This window comes from Artemia franciscana, chromosome 4 (genome assembly GCF_032884065.1).
Source record: "Artemia franciscana chromosome 4, ASM3288406v1, whole genome shotgun sequence".
In the NCBI taxonomy this organism is placed as follows: domain Eukaryota; kingdom Metazoa; phylum Arthropoda; class Branchiopoda; order Anostraca; family Artemiidae; genus Artemia; species Artemia franciscana.
In genome coordinates, this window is record NC_088866.1 from 53,635,581 (window position 1) to 53,662,155 (window position 26,575).

The 26,575-nt window shown below is 36.2% G+C and overlaps 1 protein-coding gene across 5 annotated transcripts in view; it reads right to left on the bottom strand.

The window, feature by feature from the left end:
• Nucleotides 1–3,410: 3,410 nt before the first annotated feature.
• Nucleotides 3,411–26,575, bottom strand: part of LOC136026592 (uncharacterized) — a 36,057-nt gene continuing 12,892 nt past the window's right edge. For 2 of the 5 annotated variants that reach the window (XM_065703306.1, XM_065703307.1), the window contains 3 exons: nt 12,698–12,793; nt 10,978–11,710; nt 3,411–5,864 (listed from right to left, as the gene is read on the bottom strand). In XM_065703306.1, the coding sequence (XP_065559378.1) occupies nt 5,514–5,864; nt 10,978–11,103 (477 nt within the window). In that variant the 5' untranslated portion in view covers nt 11,104–11,710; nt 12,698–12,793 and the 3' untranslated portion in view covers nt 3,411–5,513. Of the gene's footprint in view, nt 5,865–10,977; nt 11,711–12,697; nt 12,794–24,666; nt 25,423–26,575 lie in introns of those variants that run through there. The other 3 variants (XM_065703304.1, XM_065703305.1, XM_065703308.1) reach the window with 2 other exon arrangements.

Below are 26,575 nucleotides of genomic sequence, written 5' to 3' on the forward strand. Positions count from 1 at the left end.
CTAAACAGAGTCGTTTAAATTAAACCAGGCTTCTAGGGATTGGTCTGGTAGCCTAGCAACTGGCCTTAAAATCTGTTTATGTTCGCATGTTGTCGGATTGTTGGTGAGACTTTGACTACTATTTGAAGAAAAGGAAAGAAATTTCAAAACAAAATAGAAAAGTAATTAGAATTCAAAGAAAAAAAGCCCCAAGACACCCTCGAACTATGGTTTTGCAGCAAGCAAAACGTGGAAAGACAAACAGAAAAACTGTGAATTTTTCGTTGACGCTGCAGGGACCCTAACGAGACAGCGCATTGGCTTTATGATAACTAAAGAACAAAACGGGAATTTTGTTCAAATTATTCAACTTCTAGCGAGATACGTGGCAGCTCTTAATATCTGATATAGACCATGAAAATTTACCTAATTACCCACAATTCCTCATAGTTCATTGACTCTTTTCAGCAGAAGTCAGGGAGAAGATCCTCGACGAAGTTTTGGATTCAGAATTTTATTCTCGGATACGATACCCGATGCTTCACATACTGATAAGCTTACGGGTGTAATCCGAGACACCAGCTCAAAAGGGACACCTAGGAAGAGACCTTATTGAAATGAAAATAATATTCAAATTATATATTATATTATTATTATATATGATATATGTATGATATATATATATATATATATTATATATATATATGAATTCAAATATATTATATTATTATTATTATTTACTATATATTATTCAAAATAATGACGAAAACAGGCAGGGTATGGCACTAAGAATAATGGATGCATTGTCAAGAAGAGGATTCCTCCAAACAAACTAGCTTTCCAGTCTTATGACTATGCAAGTGCGATGTCTAGTCAATTTAGTGGAGCCCAGCTGGAAATGTCTGAACTTCTTGATCGTTGTCTGCCCTATATTCCCTGACTGGCCCACAGACCAAACTTTACTATAGAACATTATGACAATTCTTCTCTTTGGATAGCTTAGCTTTTCAACATCCTTGACGAAATATATGTGTTCTTTTCTCATCTACAAAGCATTTTGCCACCTTTAAAGGAAAACTCTCTTCGATTGAAAACAGCCCTAATCTCCAAAACTTAATACGGACTCGGTAAACTGCATTGGCTAAAAACCATACGAACAGTAGTTACTTAATTTCAAGCAATAAATTCAGCCATTTACGAAACATAGCAGATAAAGAACACTGATCTGAAGTCGAAGGAACCTTTTGAAAAGGTCAGTAGCCTTCTGAAAAGGATTCTATACTTCAAATTTATCGCTTGCTTCATTTTTATAAAAAAAAAAAAAATCAGAAGTTGAAGAAAGGTAATTCCTGTGATGGAAGTATTTGAAACCGAGTACATGCCAAACCAAAAATGTCAACAAATCTAAAAACCAAGCTTATATACACATGTGCTGATGCACGGGTCCATCATCAAAAGTCAAGTAAAAAACTAAGCGAAATATAAACGCGTGCTAGTTCATGAGTCCAGCACTATAAGAGTCAACGAATCTAAAAACTTCGCTAAAAACAAAGCTTAGACCAAAGGATAAACGAATCTAAAAACCAAGCTTAAAATGGACAGATGCTGATGCACGTGTCCATCACCGAAAGTGTCAACAAACTGAAAAACCAAGCTTATTATAGACACGTGCCGATTTACTGATAAATTTAAATACCTTCATAGGTATTGTTTAAAAAATTAGAAAAGAAAAAAAAGTTAAAATGCAGGTTTCTTGCGAGTTAATTTTATACTTTATTTTGAAACCGTTGTGGCGACGATTGATATACCTGAATATTGTATAGAAGGGTTGCCCCCTGTCTAATTATTCTTCCAAAATGTTCAATTTCGAAGAAATTTTTGGTACGACACTGTTTGTTAATTAGTTAAACGTCTTCAATGATATCAGGCCGTTTTGTTTCAAATTTCGAGATCCAGTTGCACGGGCCGTTCCAACGTCAGCAAGGCTGCATCCACTATTTTTATTCATGAGATGGGGACAATGGTGTTCTGACTGGTATAGGGGTGTACACCTCGCCCTTGGAAATTTTGTTTGACTTGTAAGTGATGAGTTTTTAAAACTTTTGTACCCCACCGCCTTCTTGACATAAACACCCCTCACCCCTTCCCCGAACAAAATTAGTGGTTCAAGACCCCCTGGTTACGACCTCGACCATAAGACCCAGTTATCTCGTTGCTGTCACGCGTAAAGGTCGTATTAATATTTTCAAACTTCTGAGATAATTTCTAAAAACTATTTGCTAAGCTGTTCTCAAAGGGAGGATCAAACAAATAATTTACTATCAATGACACTTCAGTCCTCCTTATAGTCTGATTATTTTCCTACATCAACCTGATCAATTGCAACTTGATCTTCATCAGATGTAGCAACAATATTTTTTACTACAATAATTTGGCATTTTTTTATATTTTTGTATATTGGTACAATATTTTGGTACAATATTTTTATGAATTCTATTTTCTTCGTTTTAATTTTAATTATTTATAATTTATGTAAAATTGTGATCAAAGTTATGCTCTGACAAATTACAAATCAAGGATAAAAGCGGAGTTTTTACTCATACGCTTTAGAATAGTACGTCTTCTTTTAGCAATTACAGGTTTTTCAGTCAAGACTATTTGACCCTCTTTCCTTTTTTCCCCGTCCTGACGCTGCATGTGAAGCTTTTTAGAGGCTAATGCAATCCATATGTGTTGCAATAACTCCTTGGATTCCAGGCATTGTAGAATGTTAAAAAAGAATGTCTTATAGTAGCTTCGTGGATGCAAGACACTTGAGTGTGTTGGTGGACATTTCGAGTTTAATACCCTTTGTAAGGGTAAGTCAACCAGGTTAAGTCAGGATGGTATTTTGTAACGTTTAAGACACGTTAGCAAATTATTTTAGTGGGTATGCAGTGTTGGTGTTAGAACATTACATTCCAATAGGCTATGATCAAGGGTTTTTATTTTGTATTGCAGGATCTGCAATATAGAGATGAGGGTGTGAGTACAGTAGCATTAGGGATTTTATTAGAAAAGGGATTAGGGATTTGATTAGAGCCTGTATATTGAGGTAATTTAAGCCTTCAAGGATTCGCTGGTACATTTTGGAGTGAAATTTGGCAGAAAACACAGAAATTGTATAGTACAATTTTAATGAGAATATTTTATATTTTACCTAAAAATGTCGGCGATCCTTATAATTTGCAATCGGCCTCATATGTTACTGGTGCTTTACTAGAGCTATGATGTAAAAATAGCCAATTTTTGATTTTGCAGTTCGATTTCAGTTTGCTACAGTCCTGGAATCATGGCTGGAAATTTGATTCTTAGGTCAGCAAAGTATAATCTTTTGGTTTACTCGCGTCAAAATTGACTATTAATATTCTATTCTAGATAGTTCTAATATATTTAAGTAAAACCTTTATTTCAATCTATTCACACAATTAAACTATTAAATCAAATAAACAATCAAAAATACAATCAAGTTTAAAAAAACTTCTCATGAATATGTTATGATTCTTAAAACCACTTGTTATACACAAATTTTAGCACCAACTGACTTATTAATGACTCAATTAAAATATCTTAGTGTCACAGATGAACTGCTATGTGCTAGCTTGCAAAGAAAGGGGAGGTAATCTGTCCTTACAAATCTGGTAATATATCTTGTTCTTCCATGAAGATGCAGCTGTGTGAACCTGGGTTAAGCAGTTTAAACTTTGGTTTTTCCATGTAAGTGAACGTGGAACTTCAGTCACTTCTTAGCCTTCATAATCGATTTAATGTTCGAGAGGATATGTCTATTGTGACCTTCTAATTCACTATTAATCTTTTTAATGAAGGAAACTTAGTTTCTGAGCTTCAATTTACGAATATTTCCTAAATCCTTTGTTTTTAATCTTAAAGGAGTTTCATTGCTCGGACTTACGGCCTATAGCTTCCATGTTGTGATTACACTATTAATGTTAAGGAATCTGAGTTTTTTAATTTAAGGTATTTTATTTTTTTTAGAAACAGTAATTTAAGTTCAAGATTGGACCTAGATTAGTGAAGTAATAATTTTAAACCAATTACTGTAAATGAGAACAAAAATAAAATTCTAAAATTTGTAGATTTCAAAATTTAATTTTTCTAAATTTTTTTTCTAAAATTGGTAAAAAATTTGATAACAATGCTGATAGTATGATCACTCATGCTAATAGCTATATTAAAATGAATGAGTCGGATAAGGAGAATACACTTTTGTGTTTTCTTTTTCATGTTTACTGGTTTTATTTTTTATTTTTTCAATTTTTTTTTTTTCAGTCAGATTCTGATTCAGATACATACAGCTACAGTGTCGATGAAATCGAGTCTGACGACCAGACATCAGACTTGCATGTAAAAACTGTCGCTGATGTGTTTGTGAGTGAAATTGTGGAAAGACTTCGTAAAAAATTTGATAACACTGCTTATAACATGATCTCTAATTCTGAGAGTTATGTTCAAATGACGGAGTCAGACAGGAAGAAAATGCCGGTGCAGCTAATGTATGCAAAAAAAAATGCAGCCATTTCCGAAGAGAAAGTCACAAGGGGAATTATTGTTTCTCCACCCCTCTCAAAAAGGGGGTCGACTCTCTCGAATCCAATCTGGGGAGCTTTCAACAAAGAGGAGTATAATAATCAAGTACATGAGGTCCTCAAAGAGATTCAGTGTAACACCGACAATTACAATCGGATAATGAAGCACGTTGGTCTCATTGGGATGGAAAGTAACAGCACACCAGCTGTGACAGCTGCAATATATTAGAACTTGAAAAAAAAAAATAATGTTTTTTGAAATAAACAAATTGTCTGAGAAAGTCTAAGAAAGAAGCTGATTAATTGAAGTCAAGCTTAACTGAAGAAAGAATAGGTTTAAGAAGCAAATGGATAATGAAAAACGAAGATGGCAGTTGCAGATTGAAGAGGAAAAAAGAAATTAAAGAGTTCAGACAAGCATGAAGATGAGACTCCAAAGATGACAGATGAAGGAATGGAGTTGAAAAATAAGGTATGGTAAAAAGAACCTTCTTTGATGAAACACTTGTAGATCAAGTTATAGTCTTGCTGTTTAATTTTGTTCACTATTTTAAACATGATATATTAAAACAAGTAATAAAAAGAGATAAGGAATAATAACAGTAAGAAAAGAACTAACAAGATTTGCAACAGTATTTTTTTGTTATAGCTGTAACAAAATCCTGTATGCATGAGAACATATTAAATTAGCATTATTATACATGCTGAATTGGAAAGTTGTAACAGGGCCTACCAAAATCTCAATTATTTTGAACGACTTTACTTGTTTTTGCTTTTGTTGAACTCCCCTTCTTCTCAATTGTTACTCTCTCTTCAGTTCTCTCTTCTTCTATCTCCCCTTCAGTTGTTACTTTCCATCCCAATGAGACTAACATGCTTCATTATCCAATTGTAATCGTCGGTGTTACACTGAATATCTTTGAGAACCTCACTTACTTCATTATTATACTATTCTTTGTCCCTAAAAGCTTCCCAGATGGGATTTGAGGGAGTCAACCCCATTTTAAAGGAGGGAGGAGAAACAATCTTTCTACTTGTGACTTTCACTTTGGTAGTTGCTGCACTGTGTTTGTCACAAAATAGCCGCACTGACGTATTCTCCTTATCCGACTCTTTCATTTTAATATAACTATCAGCATGAGTGATCATGCCATCAGCTGTGTTATCAATTGTTTTACGAAGTTTTGAAATAATCTCACAAGCAAACACATCACCAACAGTTTTTACACCAGAATGGTTGTCAGAATCAATTTCGTCGATACCGTAGCTTGTAACCATTGTATCTGAATCAGAATCACCCTAAAAATAAAAAACGAAAACATTAAAAAAAATTAAAAAGGAAAACCTGTAAACATAAAAAAGAAAACACAAAAGCAGGTTTTTCAGCCAGTTTTCCAGAAAAAAAAAATTCCAGAAATTTCAACAATGAAACAAATTTCAGCAATACAAAATTCGTGTTCATTGCTGGTTCTGAAATCCTTTTCAGGATTATTATCCTTTCTGAAAGAGTTGAAGCTATAGTTTAGTAATGGCAACGCATCAACCCATTACTTTTCTTTACTTTGTATGGACTTGGTCAAAATGGCTCCTGAATAATTAAAAAAAATGACATCAGCCAATGTTCAGATGACAATTCGATTTTAAATTGTGTCTACCATTTTTTCCACGGGAGATAACCTATTTGAAGCTCGCCACAATAAGGCAAACAGCTACAATTTCTTTGCCTTCGGACGCGATCAAATGTTGACACTACACCTGACGGGTTTTGAGTTTACATATTCTGCTTGTGGCAGAATATGGAACACAATCATCCAAAAAGTATTTAGGTTAGCTAGCTTTATTTTTTCTTCAAAAAAACACAAAAGTTGGTTTACCAGCAGCAATCATTAAATAAATTGTTTAGAAACTGAATTGACAAAAGCCATATAGCAGTCAGCTTAGAAATTAAAGAAATTTTGCTGGTTTTTATCTTATGGTACCAATCATCTAAAGTATCCAAACAAAATCTCAAAATCAAGTGCAGTGTCAACTTAAAAAAAAAACTCACCAGAAATGTAAAACAGATATTTATTACCTCTTGGTTTCTGGGAATTTTTCTGCTCTGTGCTGTTATTATAAAAGTTAAGCATAACATTCAACCCCAAAATGAGTAGAATTTATTCTGTACAGGAGTGGGACAGCACCTTCCTCATCTCCACCCTAACCCTATAACCCTAGCCTCTAACCCTGTAGCCCTCTGCCCAGTAACCCTAATCCTGTTTGTTGTAATTTCTGTTCGTTTTTAAGTTGACCTTCTTATTCATTTTAGTTTTGACTTGTTTTAGATTTTGTTTCTAGTCTGTTTACTTGTTTTTAGTTTCTTTTTAAGAAATAAAATTCACCGTTTTAGAAATAAAGTCTGACGAAGCTAAAAAAAAAAAAAAAATAAATAAATAAAAAACTAACTAGTTTAACATTCACATTATTAAAACTTCTCTTTAAGGTTCTGTACTCCCCAAAATTCAGACAAATTTTATGAAAGTGAGCTACTGCCTCATTAGTCACGCTAAAAAATTTAATTACTTAAAAACTGAAATCATTTTTTAAGTGTCATAGGGAAGATTTGGTCCCATAAAGGACAAGATTGACAGCAAAAAACTTTTCAAAACTTGTGATTTTGGAATTGAAATTTTGGACATGTTTGCTACATTTGTTCCACTTTAGGGAAGATTGGAGGCTACTAAATAATGCCCAGTGTGCCTCTAGGGGCACTGGAGGAACTAAGGTCTAAGGTTGCTTTATTTGATATTTTGTCTGGGAAAATATTCCCATTTAAGGTAAAAGTACTAAGACTCCACCAAAGAAATGGGCCCCTAGCATAAATAGTGCTCAGCAACTATGATCCTCAACAAGCAGTATGTATTCTCACTAAAACAGTTCTAAATCACTTCTGGCTAATTTAAATTTCATCCCTTCAGAAAAAAAAGCTGCAAAACTAGTAAAATTAAATCCAAGCCTTGCAGATTATTGTTACGTGTTACTAATTTTATTTTTTCCTAGTTTTTGAGTTGTTTTATGTTTTCTCGTACTATGATTTTTAAACCCTTGAAAAGTTTTGATCTTTTCCAAATTGAGACAATCTGAAAAAAAATTTCAGATGTTTTGGAAATGTTGCCTATTATTTCATACATCTTCACTAGTTTGTCGAACTTTCCAAATGATTGTTAACTTTACAAAGAACGCAAACTTTCCAAAGATGTAGAATGAAAAATTCTGTTGGGTTCAAACTGCACATGCATGGATGCGGGTCTAAGTGAAAAATCAGTTTCTGTAAAATTCAACTAAACAATACTTGTAAACTGTAGCTGGTATAGGAAAATGTAAAGTTATTACTCATTTGTCTAGATTACCCTAGTCAAGGTAAAAAGAAAAGAAAAACCCACCCTCTAAACTTAGACTGAAATTTGTAATTTCATCTGTCCAGAGTAAAAATGCTTTATTTTTAATAATAATAAAAAAAAAAAAAACAAGGCTTAAGCCATAGCAGATTGAGGTTTTCAGCATTCCACATTTCAATCAGACTTTTAAAAAAAGCTTCAGCTAGGGGAGAATAATATCTTAGGCTTCAATAATATCATGGCTTGCTTAAACCTATCTAGTTTATTTTTCAAGATGTTGAAATATCTGCTTGTGTTTCTTATGGTATTCTACATAGGCTGCTTCTCAGATGTTTTTGGATTCGTTTTGTCCAGTGCAAGATAAGCAGATGCGTGAGAGGAGGAACAGTAATCTTAAAATTCCAAAGGTGGCTACCACTCAATCACATCTGACTTTTGGCAATACCAATCTTAGAGCATGGCCATCTTACATTTTAGGGCTAGAAAGAAAGAAATTTGTGCACGTTCTACAGATGAAGGATGACAGATTGATAAAGACTACTAATTTTTGCCATCTATCAGGGGTAAAACAAAAAGCAAGTTGTGAATGGAATGGGACAGATCATAGGGAAGGATTCAGGGTTGTATCCAGGATTATTTTTCAGGGGGAGGGGTACAAAAGGATCTTTTTCTGGGTGTCTTGCAAAAAGACCTTCATAAATCATATAAAAAAGTTATATTCATTTTTTTACGTTTTTATGTGTCAGACAAACATTTCGGTAGGGGAGGGGTGCCAACTCCCACCTGAATACGGCCTTTGAAGGATCTAAAGGAAATGTAAGCTTCTTGGGTTAGGGTAAAGAGTAAAGCCTTGAAAATGTTGGGTTGGGGGAGAGCATACAATATTTGTGGCCTGATGTGGCTTGGTACTGCAGTGATTTTTATTAGTGGTATTAGCTATAATTTACTCAATCAAAAGTCGCAAAATGTAAAGCCATTAGTAATGGAAAATGATTGTAAACCTTGTCCTTTGAATTGTATTTTAATTGTTAAAACAGCACAAAAAACGTTTACCCTTGATGGAAATAATTTTTTTGAAAGTTGATTAAATGTATTAGCTTGTTCCATTAAGAACAAGCTAAACTAGGGAATGGGTGCCAAGGAGCTATTTATCGCTAATGGAACCTCCACTATCTCCTGTTTTCTGATACAATCGATGGTACTTGTTAATTAAATGAAACACACTCAAGGATTATGCTTAGGTTAGATTACAAAAAACCGGTTTCATAACTACAAAGACAAGTGACGGGTGATGCAATATATTGGACTTAGACAGAATGCTTTGGACTTGAACAATTTGGGCTATATATTTAACACTAGAGGGTGGGGAAGGGGGGTTAGGTTAGTGGCGCTGTTCAAATAATTTTATCCCTCCCCCTTAATGTTCAAATATATAGCCCAAATTGTAGTATTACATAAACTATAGGTTATATGAAGGTTATGTTTCATCAGGATTAGCGCCAATCTGTCTCACTGTAGCACCAATCCGTCTAAGGCCAACACAGCCATGCACACTTCTCCTCCATTTCAATCTATTCAAAGCCTTCCTCTCTACGCCTTGCCAATAAGTTCCAATTTCACTTAAATCTAACCTTACGAACTTCCCCACCGCATTTGGGAACAACCTGCTTTTTATTTGATCCTTGATGGTTGGTTAACAAGGACAATCCTAGACAGATATCTGACTTTGTTGAGATACATACTATTCACTAAAAAGGCTGTAGGCCCTTAGCCATGGTGCACCCTCCCCCTCCTCCCAACAGTAGCTTTCAATGCTAGAGAAAACAGATTATGTCTTTAATTTAAATTGTCTATTTTAATTTTGAAACTGCCATAAAAGCCAAAAAATTATTTAATCCAGCAATGAATAGGAATTTTTCATTCTTGAAATTTGTTTCACAAAGTAAAAGAAAAACCAGAAGCCAGTGAAACCAGTTTTTGTAAAACCAGCAATGAACTCGAATTTTGTATTGCTGAAATTTGTTTCATTGCTGAAATTTCTGGAATTTTTTTCTGGAAAACTGGCTGAAAAACCAGCTTTTGTGTTTTCTTTTTTATGTTTATAGGTTTTCTTTTTTATTTTTTTTAATGTTTTTCTTTTTTATTTTCAGGGTGATTCTGCTTCAGATACAATGGTTACAAGCTATGGTATCAATGAAATTGATTCTGACAACCATTCTGTTGGTGATGTGTTTGCTTGTGAAATTATTTAAAAACTTCATAAAACAATTGATAATGCTGCTGATAGCATGATCACTCATGCTGATAGTTATATTAAAATGAAAGAGTTGGATAAGGAGAATACGTCAGTGCAGCTATTTTGTGACAAACACAGTGCAGCAACTACCAAAGTGAAAGTCACAAGCGGAAAGATTGTTTCTCCTCCCTCCTTTAAAAGGGGGTTGACTTCCTCAAATCCCATCTGGGAAGCTTTCAAGGACAAAGAATAGTATAATAAAGTGAGGTTCTTAAAGAGATTCAGTGTAACACCGACAATTACAATTGGATAATGAAGCATGTTAGTCTCATTAGGATGGAAAATAACAACTGAAGGGGAGATAGAAGAAGATAGAACTAAAGAGAGAGTAACAATTGAGAAGAAGGGGAGTTTGACAAAAGCAAAAACATGTAAAGTTGTTCAAAATAATTGAGATTTTGGTAGGCCCTGTTACAACTTTCCAATTCAGCATGTATAATAATGCTAATTTAATATGTTCTCATGCATACAGGATTTTGTTACAGCTATAACAAAAAATTACTGTTGCAAATCTTGCTAGTTCTTTTCTTACTGTTATTATTCCTTATCTCTATTTATTATTTGTTTTAATATATGATGTTTAAAATTGTGAACAAAATTAAACAGCAAGACTATAACTTGATCTACAAGTGTTTCATCAAAGAACGTTCTTCTTTGAGCTCACTAGAGTTCAAGCGCTAATTATTTTTTTTTGAGTAATTCCCCACTTATATTCAAAAAAGTGTTCTTTTTACCACACCTTATTTTTCAACTCCATTCCTTCATCTGTCATCTTTGGAGTCTCATCTTCATGCTTGTCTGAACTCTTTAATTTTATTTTTTCCTCTTCAATCTGCAACTGCCATCTTCGTTTTTCATTATCCATTTGCTTCTTAAACCTATTCTTTTCTTCAGTTAAGCTTGACTTCAATTAATCAGCTTCTTTCTTAGACTTTCTCAGACAATTTGTTTATTTCCAAAAACATTAATTTTTTTTTCAAGTTCTAATGTATTGCAGTTGTCACAGCTGGTGTGCTGTTACTTTCCATCCCAATGAGACCAACATGCTTCATTATCCGATTGTAATTGTCGGTGTTACACTGAATCTCTTTGAGGACCTCATGTACTTGATTATTATACTGCTCTTTGTTGAAAGCTCCCCAGATTGGATTCGAGAGAGTTGACCCCCTTTTTGAGAGGGGTGGAGAAACAATAATTCCCCTTGTGACTTTCTCTTCGGAAATGGCTGCATTTTTTTTTTTACATACATTAGCTGCACTGGCATTTTCTTCCTATCTGACTCTTCCATTTGAACATAGCTCTCAGAATTAGAGATGATGTTTTAAGCACTGTTATCATATTTTTTACAAAGTCTTTCCACAATTTCACTCACAAACACATCAGCGACAGTTTTTACATGCAAGTCTGATGTCTGGTCGTCAGACTCGATTTCATCGACACTGTAGCTTGTATGTATCTGAATCAGAATTCAACTGAAAAAATAAATTCATATAAATTCATATAATAGAAACCAGTAAACATGAAAAAGAAAACACAAAGTGTATTCTCCTTATCCGACTCATTCATTTTAATATAGAGTGATCATACTATCAGCAGTGTTATCAAATTTTTTACCAATTTAAAAAATTTAGAAAAATTAAATTTTAAAATCTAAAATTTTAGAATTGTATTTTTGTCCTCATTTGCAGTAATTGGTTTAAAATTATTACTTCACTAATCTAGGTCCAATCTTGAACTTAAATTACTGTTTCTAAGAAAAACTAAAATCCGTAAAATTAAAAAACTCAGATTCCTTAATATTAATAGCGTAATCATAATATGGAAGCTATAGGCCATAAGTCTCAGCAATGAAACTCCTTTAAACTTAAAAACAAAGGATGCAGGAAATATTCAGGAAATATTCGGAAACATTCGAAGGAAATATTCATGAAGTACAGAAACTAAATTTCCTTCATTAAAAAGATTAATAGAGAATTAGAAGGTCACAATAGACATATCCTCTTGAACATTAAATCAATTATGAAGGCTAAGAAGTGACTGAAGTTCTATGTTCACTTACATGGAAAAACCAAAGTTTGCACTGCTTAACCCAGGTTCACACAGCTGCATCTTCATGGAAGAACAAGATATATTACCAGATTTGTAAGGACAGATTACCTCCCCTTTCTTTGCAAGCTAGCACATAGCAGTTCATCTGTGACACTAAGATATTTTAATTGAGTCATTAATAAGTCAGTTGGTGCTAAAATTTGTGTATAACAAGTGGTTTTAAGAATCATGACATATTCATGAGAAGTTTTTTTAAACTTGATTGTATTTTTGATTGTTTATTTGATTTATTAGTTTAATTGTGTGAATAGATTGAAATAAAGTGTTACTTAAATATGTTAGAACTATCTAAATAGAATATTAATAGTCAATTTTGACACAAGTAAACCAAAAGATTATACTTTGCTGACCTAAGAATCAAATTTCCAGCCATGATTCCAGGACTGTAGCAAACTGAATATTCTCCAAAATGAAGATTCTTTTTCATTGGGTGACACAAAATCAAACTGCAAAATCAAAAGTTGGCTATTTTAACATCATAGCTCTAGTAAAGCACCAGTAACATATGACGCCAATTGTGAATTATAAGGATCGCCAACATTTTAGATAAAATAGAAAATATTCTCATTAAAATTGTGCAATACAATTTCTGTGTTTTCTGCCAAATATCACTTCAAAATGTACCAGAGAATCCTTGAAGGCCTAAGTATCCTCAATATACAGGCTCTAATCAAATCCCTAATCTCTTCTCTAATACAATCCCTAATGCTACTGTACTCACATCCTCATCTCTATACTGCAGATCCTGCAATACAAAATAAAAACCCTTGATCATAGCCTATTGGAATGTAATGTTATAACTCCAACACTGCATACCCACTAAAATAATTTGCTAAAGTGTCTTAAACATTACAAAATACCACCCTGACTTAACCTAGTTGACCTAACCCTAACAAAGGGCATTAAACTTGAAATGTACACCAACATACTCCAGTGTTGTACATCCACGGAGCTACTATAAGACATTCTTCTTTAACATTCTATAATGCCAGAAACCCAAGGAGTTATTGCAACACATATGGATTTCAGTAGTCTCTAAAAAGCTTCACATGCAGCATCAGGACAGGGAAAAAAGACTTTCCTGGGACACACTTTAGCCTCTAGACCCATCCCTGAAAGTTTCATTTTCCTAACCTAAACCCTTTCTGAGATAGCAAGAAGTCAATTAACTAGAATTTTACCAAAAACAGATAACTGTCTATTTTGCTCCAGTTTAATATTTATCAGACCAACTTCATTTTTACTTGTAAAAAGCAAAGTTATTTCTCTAAAGGATATATTCACTCTAACCAATGTCAGCAGGCCTCTCCCTTTTCTCCCTTCTCTATCCCCATCTTACAGGATGAAAACCTACAAATTTTGTTTTCTTTTCACTGGTTAGAAGAGTCTCCTGAAGGAGGACCAAGTAAGGTTTTGCTGTTACTATTAATGTATTTCTTAAAGCAGTTTTAGTTTTTCCTATTCCTTATGTGTTTAGTTGCAAGACCTTCAGGATTTACTGATGTGCTTCCCCTTTTTTAAATATTTACCTTTGTCTGGTGAGGTCTCTTTACCAGGTGATGTACAAGCTCTTTTTGTCATAATTATCTTACTTTGATCCTTTTCTGCCCCATTATTTCTTAGAAATATTCTAGTTGACCAACTTCATTTAGGGTAAAGCAACCGGTACTGGGACACTTTGTTCACTCTTCACACTTTTTGACATTTAATCTAATATAAATACTCTTTTATACCAAATGGTCTAAAGTGCTAAAGAGTTTTGCCTTTATTTTAATGTTTTAGGAAGAACAGAGGAGGTGATATGTCATATAATGCAGGGCTTTAATTGGATGAAAATAGGCAGTAAAGTGGCCACCATTTCCTCACAAAAATTCAAAACTTAAATTAATAATTTTTGCACTTCTCATACATTTACTTTCTATTATACAAACCCCCTAAAAAGACCTGGGCTATGTTGTAAAAGCCACCCCTCTGCAAAAAAAGACAAAAAAAAAAGACTGCATAAAAAGTAATGACAGACCTATCAATTCCTTTGCCTCAGTGCCATAGCAAGACTCGAAAACAAATTTTATTCGAAAATAAATTAGATTGGTTTAAAAAGGAAAATAAGAGGCTTAATGCCGGTCAGGATTTAAAATAAGAGCTCTGAGTCACGATGTCCTTCTAAATATCAAAATTCATTAAGATCCGATCACCCACTCGTAAGTTATAAATACCTAATTTTTTCTAATTTTTCCTCTCCCTTTAGCCCCCCAGATGGTCGAATCTGGGAAAACGACTATCAAGTCAAATTGTGCAGCTCCCTGACACGCCTACTAATTTTAATCGTCCTAGCACGTCCAGAAGCACCAAACTCGCCAAATCACTGAACTCCTACCCCCAACTCCCCCAAAGAGAGCGAATCCAGTACGATTCTGTCAATCACGTATCAAGGACATTTGTGTATTCTATCCACAAAGCTTCATCCCGATTCCTACACTCCAAGTGTTTTTCCAAGATTTCCCCCTCCAACTCCCCCCAATGTCAAACGATCTGGTCGGTATTTGAAATAAGAGCTCTGAGACATGAATTCTTTCTAAAAATCAATTTCATTAAGATCCGATCATCTATTCGTAAGATAAAAATACCCCATTTTTTTACGTTTTCCAAGAATTCCGGTTTCCCCCTCCAACTCCCCCCAACGTCACAGGATCTGGTCGAATTTAAAATAAGAACTTTAAAGCACAAGATCCTTCTAAATATCAAATTTCATTAAGATCTGGTCACCCTTTCGTAAGTTACAAATACCTCAATTTTCAAAATTACCCCCCCCCCTCCAATTCCACCAAAGAGAGCAGATTCGGTCCGGTTATGTCAGTCACGTATCTTAGACAGGTTTTTAATCTTCCCATCCAGTTTCATCCTGATCTCACCGCTTTAAGTATTTTCTAAGATTTCCGACCCCCCCCCCCAACTGCCCCCCCCCCCAATTACGCTTGATCCGGTTGAGATTTAAAATTAGAGATCTGAGTTACGAGGTCCTTCTAAATATGAAGTTTCATGAAGATCCGATCACTCCTTCGTAAGTTAAAAATACGTCATTTTTTCTTATTTTTCAGAATTAACCCCCCCCCCCAATAGATCGGATCCGTTTCAATTACGTTAATCACGTATGTAAGACTTCTGCTTATTTTTCCCACCATGTTTCATCCCGATCCCTCCAATCTAAGCGTTTTCCATGATTTTAGGTTCCCCCTCCCCAAACTTCCCCCAACGTCACCAGATCCAGTCAGGATTTAAAATAAGAGCTTTGAGACACGATACCCTTCTAAATATCAAATTTCATTGAGATCCGATAACCCGTTCGTAAGTTAAAAATACCTCATTTTTCTAATTTTTCAGAATTAACCCCTCCCCCAACTACCCCAAAGAGAGCGGATCCGTTCCGGTTATGCCAATCATGTATCTAGGACTCGTGATTATTTTTTCCACCAAGTTTCATCCCGATCCCTCCACTCTAAGTGTTTTTCAAGTTTTAGGTTCCCCCCTCCCAACTCCCCCCCCCAATGTCACCAGATCTGGTCGGGTTTAAAATAAGAGCTCTGAGCCACGATATCCTTCTAAATATCAAATTTCATTGAGATCCGATCACCCGTTCGTAAGTTAAAAATACTTCATTTTTCTAATTTTTCAGAAACCCCTCCCCCCCCCAACAATCCCAAAGAGAGCGGATCCGTTCCGTTTATGTCAATCATGTATCTGGGACTTGTGCATATTTTTTCCATCAAGTTTCATCCCGATCCCTCCACTCTAAGTGTTTTCCAAGATTTTAGGTTTCCCCCCTCCAACTCCCCCCAATGTCATCAGATCCTGTCGGGATTGAAATTAAGAGCTCTGAGACACAATATCATTCCAAACATCAAATTTCATTAAGATCCCATCACCCACTTCATAAGTTAAAAATACTTCATTTTTTCCGAATTAACCGGCCCCCCACTCCCCCCCCCAGATGGTCAAATTGGGAAAATGACAATTTCTAATTTAAGCTGGTCCCGTCTCTGATACGCCTGCCAAATTTCATCGTCCTAGCTTACCTGGAAGTGCCTAAAGTAGCAAAACCGGGACCAACAGACCGACAGACAGACAGACCGATTGGCGATTGCTATATGTCGCTTGGTTAATACCAAGTGCCATAAAAAGATTGTTTTCAGTTGCTAGCCAGCAAAACAAATGAATTTATAATGAGATCTATACTAGATAGAATTAACGGAAATGACAACGAGCTATTGTTACAGTTTCATTTCAAGAAGTAAATTCCGTCTACGATGACTTAGATAAACTTGCGAAGAAAGAAATACCCGCAATTTAAAGGGAACCTCGACAATCATGCGTCGTAGGTAGGTAGTAGAAATGGTCTAAAGTGCTAAAGAGCTCGGCCTTGATTTTAATGTTTTATGATGAACAGAGGAGGTGATATGTCATATAATGCAGAGCTTTAATTGGATGAAAATAGGCAGTAAAGTGGTCACCATTTCCTCACAAAAATCCAAAACTTAAATTAATAATTTTTGTACTTCTCATACATTTACTTTCTATTATATAAATCCCTTAAAAAACAACTAGGCTCTGTTGTAAAAGCCACCCCTCTTCGCAAAAAAAGCAAACTCAACACAGACTACCAAAAAGTAATGATAGGCCTATCAATTTCTTTGCCTCAGTGCCATAGCAAGACTCGAAAAAAAATTTCTGACAGTAAAAAGAAGTAAATAATTAGCTTTTCAGTCCTGTTGCGACAGCACAATCCTGAAATATGATTTTGACAGCCTAAAAAAGTTAGGATTTTAAATTTATCCTCCTTGCTATTACGAAATGAAGATTTTCGCCTCGCAGTTGGGTTTTGCGGTAATACGGTCAGATTCCATTGACAAACCTAAATTTAATTAAATACTTTTTGACGGTATACGTTACTATACATTAGTAAAATTTAAAAAAAGACCATACAAATTGACTAATATCTTGTTTCAAACTTGTTTGCAAAAAGAAACAGTCTTAATATTGGCAAATTTATGAAAAGCTCAACTATTAAAAATCAATTACAAAAAAAAATCACTTTCGTCCAGATCCAAACCAGAGCAAGCAGTCCCAACCACAAATCCAACACCATGTGATGGGGGGTGCACCCCCGCGCCCTCCTTGGATCCGCCCCTGTTCAGATTGAAAGATGTATCTCTCATTTGAAGACTGAGCCGCTTTGAGGCGAATTATTATTTTATTTTATTTCTGAACATTTTTGAATTAATGCATGTTTTGATTTTGGCTCTCCGCACATGAATAATTAGAACAAAATTTGGATATTCATTTATATTTTTGGCTAAATGGTTTTCTCATAGTTTTGATTGGACGATTTTGAGAAGAAAGGAGCTGGGGAGTAGACCTAGTTACCCTCCAGTTTCTTGGTCAAACAGTTCGTGGTAACGAACTGTAGTAAGGAGCGACCCGGCTCAATAGTAACCAAAACTCTAAAAAACGGAATTTTGATACCAATAGTAACATCAAAAGAATCGCAATCTAATGCTGATTTTAAATATATAGGTTTCATCAAGTTTAGTCTAACCCATCAAAAGTTAAGAGCCTGAGAAAATCAACCCTATTTTAGAAAATAGGGCGAAACACACCCTCAAAGTCATAGAATCTTAATGAAAATCACACCATCAGATTCAGCGTATCAGAGAACCCTGCTGTACAAGTTCCAAGATCCTATCTACAAAAATGTGGAATTTTGTATTTTTTGCCAGAAGACAAATCACGGATGCGTGTTTATTTGTTTGTTTTTATGGGCACTTGGTATTAACCAACTGACATATAGCAATCGCCAATTCTGTCGGTCTGTCTGTCTGTCTGTCGGTCCCGGTTTTGCTACTTTAGGCACTTCCAGAAAAGCTAGGACGATGAAATTTGGCAGGCGTATCAGGGACGGGACCAGCTTAAATTAGAAATAGTCGTCTTCCCAATTTGACCATCTGGGGGGGGCGGTTAATTCGGAAAAATAGAAGTATTTTTAACTTACGAACTGTTGATCAGATCTTAATGAAATTTGATGTTTGGAAGGATATCGTGTCTCAGAGCTGTTATTATAAAACCCGACCAGATCTGGTGACATTGGGGGGGATATGGGATGGGGAAACCTAAAATCTTGGAAAACAATTAGAGTGGAGGGATCAGGATGAAACTTGGTGGGAAAAATAAGCACAAGTTCTAGATACATGATTGATATAACCGGAACGGATTCGCTCTCTTTAGGGTGGTTGGGGGGGGGGGTAATTCTGAAAAATTAAAAAAGAGAGATTTTTAACTTACAAACGGGTGATCGGATCTCAATGAAAATTGATATTTAGAAGGATATGGTGTCTTAGAGCTCTTATTTTAAATCCAGACCAGATCTGGTGACATTGGGGGGAGGGAGTTGGGAGGGGGAAACCTAAAACTTGGAATAAGCTTAGAGTCGAGGGATCGGGATGAAACTTGGTGGGAATATTAAGCACAAGTCCTAGATACATGACTGACATAACCAGAACGGATCCGCTCTCTTTGGGGTAGTTGGGGGGGGGGATAATTCTGAAAAATTAGAAAAAATGAGGTATTTTTAACTTACGAACGAGTGATCCGATCTCAATGAAATTTGATATTTAGAAGGAAATCGTGTCTCAGAGCTCTTATTTTAAATCCCGACCGGATCTGGTGACATTTGGGGGGATTTGGGAGGGGGAAACCTAAAACTTGGAAAACACTTATAGTGGAGGGATCGGGATGAAACTTGGTGGGAAAAATAAGCACAAGTCCTAGACACATAATTGACATAACCGGAACGGATCTGCTCTTTTTTAGGGAGTTGGGGGGTTAGAAATAGTCGTTTTCCCGATTTGACCATCTGGGGGGGGGAGTGGGGGGCCAGTTAATTCGGAAAAATTAGAAAAATTGAAGTATTTTTAACTTACGAACTGTTGATCATATCTTAATGAAATTTGATGTTTGGAAGGGTATCGTGTCTCAGAGCTGTTATTTTACATCCCGACCAGATCTGGTGACATTGGGGGGAGATATGGGAGGGGGAAACCTAAAATCTTGGAAAAGACTTAGAGTGAAGGGATCGGGATGAAACTTGGTGGGAAAAACAAGCACAAGTCCTAGATACATGATTGAACCGGAACGGATCCACTCTCTTTGGGGTTGTTGGAGTGGGGGGGGGGGGTAATTCTGAAAAATTAAAAAATGAGGAATTTTTAACTTACGAACGGGTGATCGGATATCAATGAAATTTGATATTTAGAAGGATATGGTGTCTTAGAGCTGTTATTTTAAATCCCGACCAGATCTGGTGACATTGGGGGGGGGAGTTGGGAGGGGGAAACCTAAAACTTGGAAAAACCTTAGAGTGAAGGGATCGGGATGAAACTTGGTGGAAAAAATAATCACGAGTCCTAGATACATGATTGACAGAACTGGAACGGATCCGCTCTCTTTGGGGTAGTCGGGGGAGGGGTTAATTCTGAAAAATTAGAAAAAATGAGGTATTTTTAACTTGCGAACGGTTGATCGCATCTCAATGAAATTTGATATTTAGAAGGATATCGTGTCTCAAAGCTCTTATTTTAAATCCTGACCGGATCTGGTGACATTGGAGGAAGGTTTTGGGTGGGGATTCTAAAATCATGGAAAACGCTTAAATTGGAGGGATCGGGATGAAACTTGGTGGGAAAAATAAGAGCAGAAGTCTTACATACGTCATTTACATAATTGGAATGGATCCGCTCTATTGGGGGGGGGGGGGGGTTAATTCTGAAAAATGAGAAAAAAATGACGTATTTTTAACTTACGGAGTGATCGGATCTTCATGAAACTTCATATTTAGAAGGACCTCGTAACTCAGATCTCTTATTTTAAATCTCTACCGGATCAAGCGTAATTGGGGGGGGGGGGCGTTGGGGGGACCGGAAATCTTAGAAAATACTTAAAGCGGTGAGATCAGGATAAAACTGGATGGGAAGATTAGAATCCTGTCTAAGATACGTGACTGACATAACCAGACCGGATCTGCTCTCTTTGGTGGAATTGGGGGGGGGGGGGTAATTTTGAAAATTGAGGTATTTGTAACTTACGAAAGGGTGGCCAGATCTTAATGAAATTTGATATTTAGAAGGATCTTGTGCTTTAAAGTTCTAATTTTAAATTCCTACCAGATCCTGTGACATTGGGGGGAGTTGGAGGGGGAAATCAGAATTCTTTTTTTGAAATTTGATTTTTAGAAGGAATTCATGTCTCAGAGCTCTTATTTCAAATCCCAACCAGATCTTTTGACATTGGGGGGAGTAGGAGGGGGAAATCTTGGAAAAACACTTGGAGTGGAGGAATCGGGATGAAGCTTGGTGGATAGAATAAACAAATGTTCTTGATACGTGATTGACAGAATCGTACTGAATACGCTCTCTTTGGGGAAATTGGGGGGAGGGGTTCAGTGATCTGGCGAGTTTGGTGCTTCTGGAGGTGCTAGGACGATTAAAATTAGTAGGCGTGTCAGGGAGCTGCACAGTTTGACTTGATAAAGTCATTTTCCCAGATTCGACCATCTGGGGGGCTAAAGGGAGAGGAAAAATTAGAAAAAATTAGGTATTTATAACTTACGAGTGGGTGATCGGATCTTAATGAATTTTGATATTTAGAAGGACATCGTGACTCAGAGCTCTTATTTTAAATCCTGACCGGCATTAAGCCTCTTATTCTCCTTTTTAAATCAATCTATTGATTCATAGAATTTTGTTAGAGCTCATACCATATGATCTCTTGGCTCTTAGCTCTTCTCGCCTCGTCACAAGTGCCATATGAGCTCTTAGCTCTTGTTTTTTTGTTGTTGTTTTTTCCAGGGGTGATCGTATCGACCCAGTGGTCCTAGAATTTTGCGAGAGGGCTCATTCGAACGGAAATGAAAAGATCTAGTGCCCTTTTTAAGTGACCAAAAATATCGGAGGGCACCTAGGCCCCCTCCCACGCTCATTTTTTCCCCAAAGCAGTCGGATCAAAATTCTGAGATAGCCATTTTAGTCAGCATAGTCGAAAAACCTTATAACTATATCTTTAAGGACGACTTAGTCCCCCACAGTCCCCGTGGTTGGGGCTGAAAGTTGCTAATTTTGACCAGTGTTTGCATATATTAATGGTTATTGGGAAATGTAGAGACGTTTTCAGGGGGATTTTTGGTTGGGAGGGGGGTTTGAGAAGAGGGGGCTATGTGGGGGAAATTTTCCATGGAGGAATTTGTCATGGGGGAAGAAGATTTCCATAAAGGGGGCGCAGCATTTTCTAGCATTATTTAGAAAAACAATGAGAAAATAAATACGAAAAAGTTTTTTTTTCAACTGGAAGTATGGAGTAGCATTAAAACTTAAAACGAACAGAAAATATTACGCATATAAGGGGTTCACCTCCTCCTAATACCTCACTCTTTACGCTAAAGGATTTTTAGTAATTTCAGCTATTTATTCTACGGCCTTTGTGATTCAGGGGACAAAATTTAAGCTTTAATGCAAAGAGTTATTGACGAGGTATTGACGAGTGGGCGAACCTTCTCATATACGTAATAAAAACATACGAACATAGAAGTTTGTTACGTAAGCTAATTCGTAAGTTACGTATATCTTTTACTAATGAAAACGTTCGTAAAAACTAAAATTTCTAGTTGCCTTTTTAAGTACCCAAAAAATTGGAGAGCAACTGGGCCTCCTTCCCCTCCTTTTTTCGCAAAATCATTCGATCAAAACTATGGGAAAGCCATTTAGCCAAATAAATAAATATGCAAATTTCGCTTTAATTATTCATCTGCGGAGAGCCGAAATCAAATCATGGATTAACTAAAAAACGTTTAGAAATTAAATAAAAAACAAGTTTTTTTAAATGAAAGTAAGGAGCGACATTAAAACTTAAAACGAACAGAAATTACTCCGTATATGAAAGGAGCTTTTCTTCCTCAACGCCCCGCTCTTTACGCTAAAGTTTTTTCATTTTTTAAAAAGTAGAGCTAAGAGAGAGAGTCAAACTTTAGCGTACAGAGGGAGGCGTTGAGGAAGAAAAGCCCCTTTCATATACGGAGTAACGTCTGTTCGTTTTAAGTTTTAATGTCGCTCCTTACTTTCATTTAAAAAAACCTTGTTTTTTTTAAATTAATACCTATTAGAGGCAACTCTATAGCGTTACCTATAATGAAGGCCATAAGGCTCTCATGTTTTTTTTTTTTGTTTTTTTTTTATAGTTTTTGTTACAAAGGCATATCATATGGAAGGGGTGGTTGTATAAACTTAGAAGAGGGGTCATTCAATTGGAAATTAGAAGTTCTAGTGCCTTTTTGAGAGTAAAAAGCGATCGGAGGGCAGCTAACCTCCCCCCATACACTATTATTTCCTCCAAATGCATCTGATTAAAATTTTGAGATAGCCATTGTGTTAAAGATAGTTTGAAGATCAGATAACAAAACTCTGGGGTCAACAAAACTACCAGGGCCCGAAGGCAAGTGTTTTAAGTTATGTCCTGGGGCTATATTTGGTTTTTACGGAAGGGATGATCGTATGAACTTCGGAGAGGGCTCATTCGATTGGAAATCCGAAGTTCTAGTGTCCTTTTTAAGAGTCAAAAGTGATCGGATGACTTTTACCCCCCCCCCCACCATCATTTCCCCAGATGTATATATTTCTTAGATAGTTTTTCATTTCGAAACAGTCCAACGATGAGGTAACAACAGTTTCAGGGTCACAATAACCTCCAGAGCCTAGGGGAAGGATGATAACTTATTCTTCGGGGGGCACACAAAGTTTTTATGGAAAAGGTGGTCGTATAAACTTCGGAGGGGACTCATTTGATTGAAAATTGAAAGTGATAGTTCTCTTCTTAAGAGTCAAAAGTGATCGGATGGCATCTATACCCCTTAATTCCCCCCCTACACACACGCCTTAATTTCCTCAAATACATCTGATTCTGAGATAGTCATCTTGTTCGAAATAGTCAAATGACGAGGTAACAAAATTTTGAGGTCGAAATAACCCTTCATAACTCGGGGGAAGGATTGTAACTTATGCGCTGGGGGTACTTAAGTCTTTATTGAAGAGGTACTCTTATGGACTTCGAAGGAGACTCTGATTATTCGAAATTGAAAGTTGTAGTGCCTTTTTAAGAGTCAAAAGTGATCGAACGGTAACCCCCCCACCCCCTTCTACCAGCCCTTTTTTGCCAAAATGTGTCTGATTGAATTCTTGAGAAAGTAATGTTGTTCAAAATAGACTAAAAATCATATAACAGAACTCCGAGATTTACACAACCCCCCAGAACCCGGAGGCAAATGCTCTAAATTATGTTACACGGGTGCATATAAAGTTTTTACGGATGGGGTGGTTGTATAAACTTTGGAGGGGGCTCATCAGACTGGAAATTCAAAGTTCTCATTCTCGTTTTAAGAGTCGAAAGTGACCAGTGTGCTACTAGCCCCCCCCCCCCTAGCAGTCATCCCCAGATAGATCCGATCGAATTTATGAGATAGACGTTTTCTTAAAATAAGTTCAAAGACCAGATAACAGAAACTCCGTTGTCGACATAACCCCTCAGAGCCCCGGGACAAGTTTTGTAAGTTATGCCCTGGGGGCATATAAGGTTTTTATGCAATGTTTTTAAAACAGATAAGACTAACCCCCACCCCACTCAAGAAAACTTATTAACGATATTTTATTCCAAAACTTAAGCGAGCTGACCTCTGACCCTCCTTAGTCCGACTCCTCTCCTCCCCCCCCTCAAAAAAAACAATCAACGATATTTTATTCCAAACTTCTGGGAGCCGACCCCTGGCTCTCCCTCCATGGCCCAATGTTGGAATTTATTTTGGCATAAAAAATAATTTTTGATAGAGGAATTTATTTTGGTAAAAAAATTATTTTTTTGATAGAGGAATTTCATAAAAACATTAAATTTTGGCAATCAAAAAGGAACAGAAATTCATTTAAAAAAAAAACTTTATGAAAAAAAAATTCGAGAAAAGTTAAGCCCACATTAAACTTAAAATCATGAGAAATAAAAACCTACAATAACTTAAACTCAAAATGACCAGAAATTACTATTAAAGAATAAATGAAACCCAAAACAAGCAGAGATTAAATAAACAATCATGGCGAAAAAAGATACAGTAGATACTAATATAAACGAATAATTAAATCAAACAACGAACAAAAATCTTTTGCTATTGAAGGATAAATGAAACTCAAAACGAACATAAATTAAATAAACAATCATTGCTAACAAACATACTTACTTGCTTAATCCTCGTGCCGGGGTGGCGTTGAGAGTGTCGTCAGCCTTCTCCATGTGGGTCTGTCTGCAGTAAGAGGATCTGCATCAGACGGCAAAATTCGAGCTTGGTCCTGGAAATTTCCGAGACTATCACTTCACTGGAACTTGGGTCTTCCTTTCGGACGCTTCCAGCCACTACTGGTTGGTTTAAAGCGGTAAAGAACCTGAGTCGGAGTGTCAGCAGGCAATCGGAAAAGATGTCCAAACCAATGAAGTGTCCGCTCGGCAACCAGGCGTGACAAATGTGACTGGGACATACTTCGTAGGCAGTCGTTGCTGACAAAGTCTGTCCATCGGATTTCTCTATATTTCCCGACGCTACTTAGACGGAAGAATGTTGAGGCGGTGCTTGACAGCTGCAGTTGCAGGCCAAGCTTCAGCTCCATGTAGTCGGATCAAATGGACTGACTCTCCAAGGATCTTCATTTTGGTGGCTCGTTTGATAGATGGCTTTTTCCAAACTTGGCTTTGACTAGCGAAGACGGCAGAGGCCTTGGCCGCGCGGGAGGCAACCCCAAGGTCAATCCAGCCATTGAATGATATAATAGAGCCAAGATAAGGGAAGTGGTCAACTACTTCGAATTGGTTTCCGGTAACTAAGTAATTAGGATTGTCAGCGCTAGACTTTCGCTAATTTTTTTAACTGAAAGTAAGGAGCGACATTAAAACTTAAAACGAACAGAAATTACCCCGTATATGAAAGGGGCTGCTCCTTCTTCAACGCCCTGCTCTTTACGATAAAGTTTTTACTATTTTAAAAAGTAGAGTTGAGAGAAAGAGTCAAACTTTAGTGCAAAGAGCAAGGCTTTGAAGAGGGATCAGCCCCTTTCATATACGGGGTAATTTCTGTTCGTTTTAAGTTTCAATTTAACTGACTTACTTTCATTTTTTTTTTTTTAACTAGAACTTTTAATTTTACGAACACTTTTATAAGTAAAAATATACATAACTTACGAATTAACTTACGTAACGAGCTTCTATATTCGTATACGTATATGAGGGGTTTCGCCCACTCGTCAATACCTCTCTCTTTACACTAAAGCTTAAATTTTGTCCCAATTCCTTAAGAATGACCCCCTGAATCACAAAGGCCGTAGAATAAATAGTTGAAATTACTAAAATTACTTCAGCGTAAAGAGCAAGGTATTAGGAGAAGGTGAACCACTCATATACGTAATAATTTCTGCTCGTTTTAAGTTTTAATGCTGGTCCTCACTTTCAGTTGAAAGAACTTTTTCATATTTTTTTTTTAATGCAAAAAAATCCTTCAAGGAAATTTTCTTCAACCATGAAAAATTCCTCCATGGAAAGTTCGCGTGGGAGGGAGCCTAGGTGCCCTCCGATATTTTAGGTCACTTAAAAAGGGCACTAGAACTTTTAATTTCCGTAAGAATGAGCCCTCCCGCAACATTCTAGGACTTCTGGGTCGATACGATCACCCTGGAAAAAAAAAAAAAGAAACACGCGTCCGTGATCTGTCTTGTGGCAAAAAATACAAAATTCCTCATTTTTGTAGGTAGGAGCTTGAAACTTCTTGTGTAGAGTTCTCTGATACGCTAAATCTGATGGTGTGATTTTCGTTAAGATTCTATGACTTTTAAGTGATACTTCCCCCTATTTTCTAAAATAAGGCAAATTTTCTCAGGCTCGTAACTTTTGATGGATAAGTCAGTTTCTTTAGAGTTTCGGTTACTATTTACCCGGGTGGCTCCTCTCTACAGTTCGTTATCACGAACTGTTTGATTAGCCATGGTTTGATGTCCGCAACTATTCGATTTTAAGTCATTGGATCTCTTGAATTCTCTTGAAAGTTTTCTTGAATTTACTGGATATCTTGGGATGCACATGAAAACAAGAGCTAAGAGCTCATA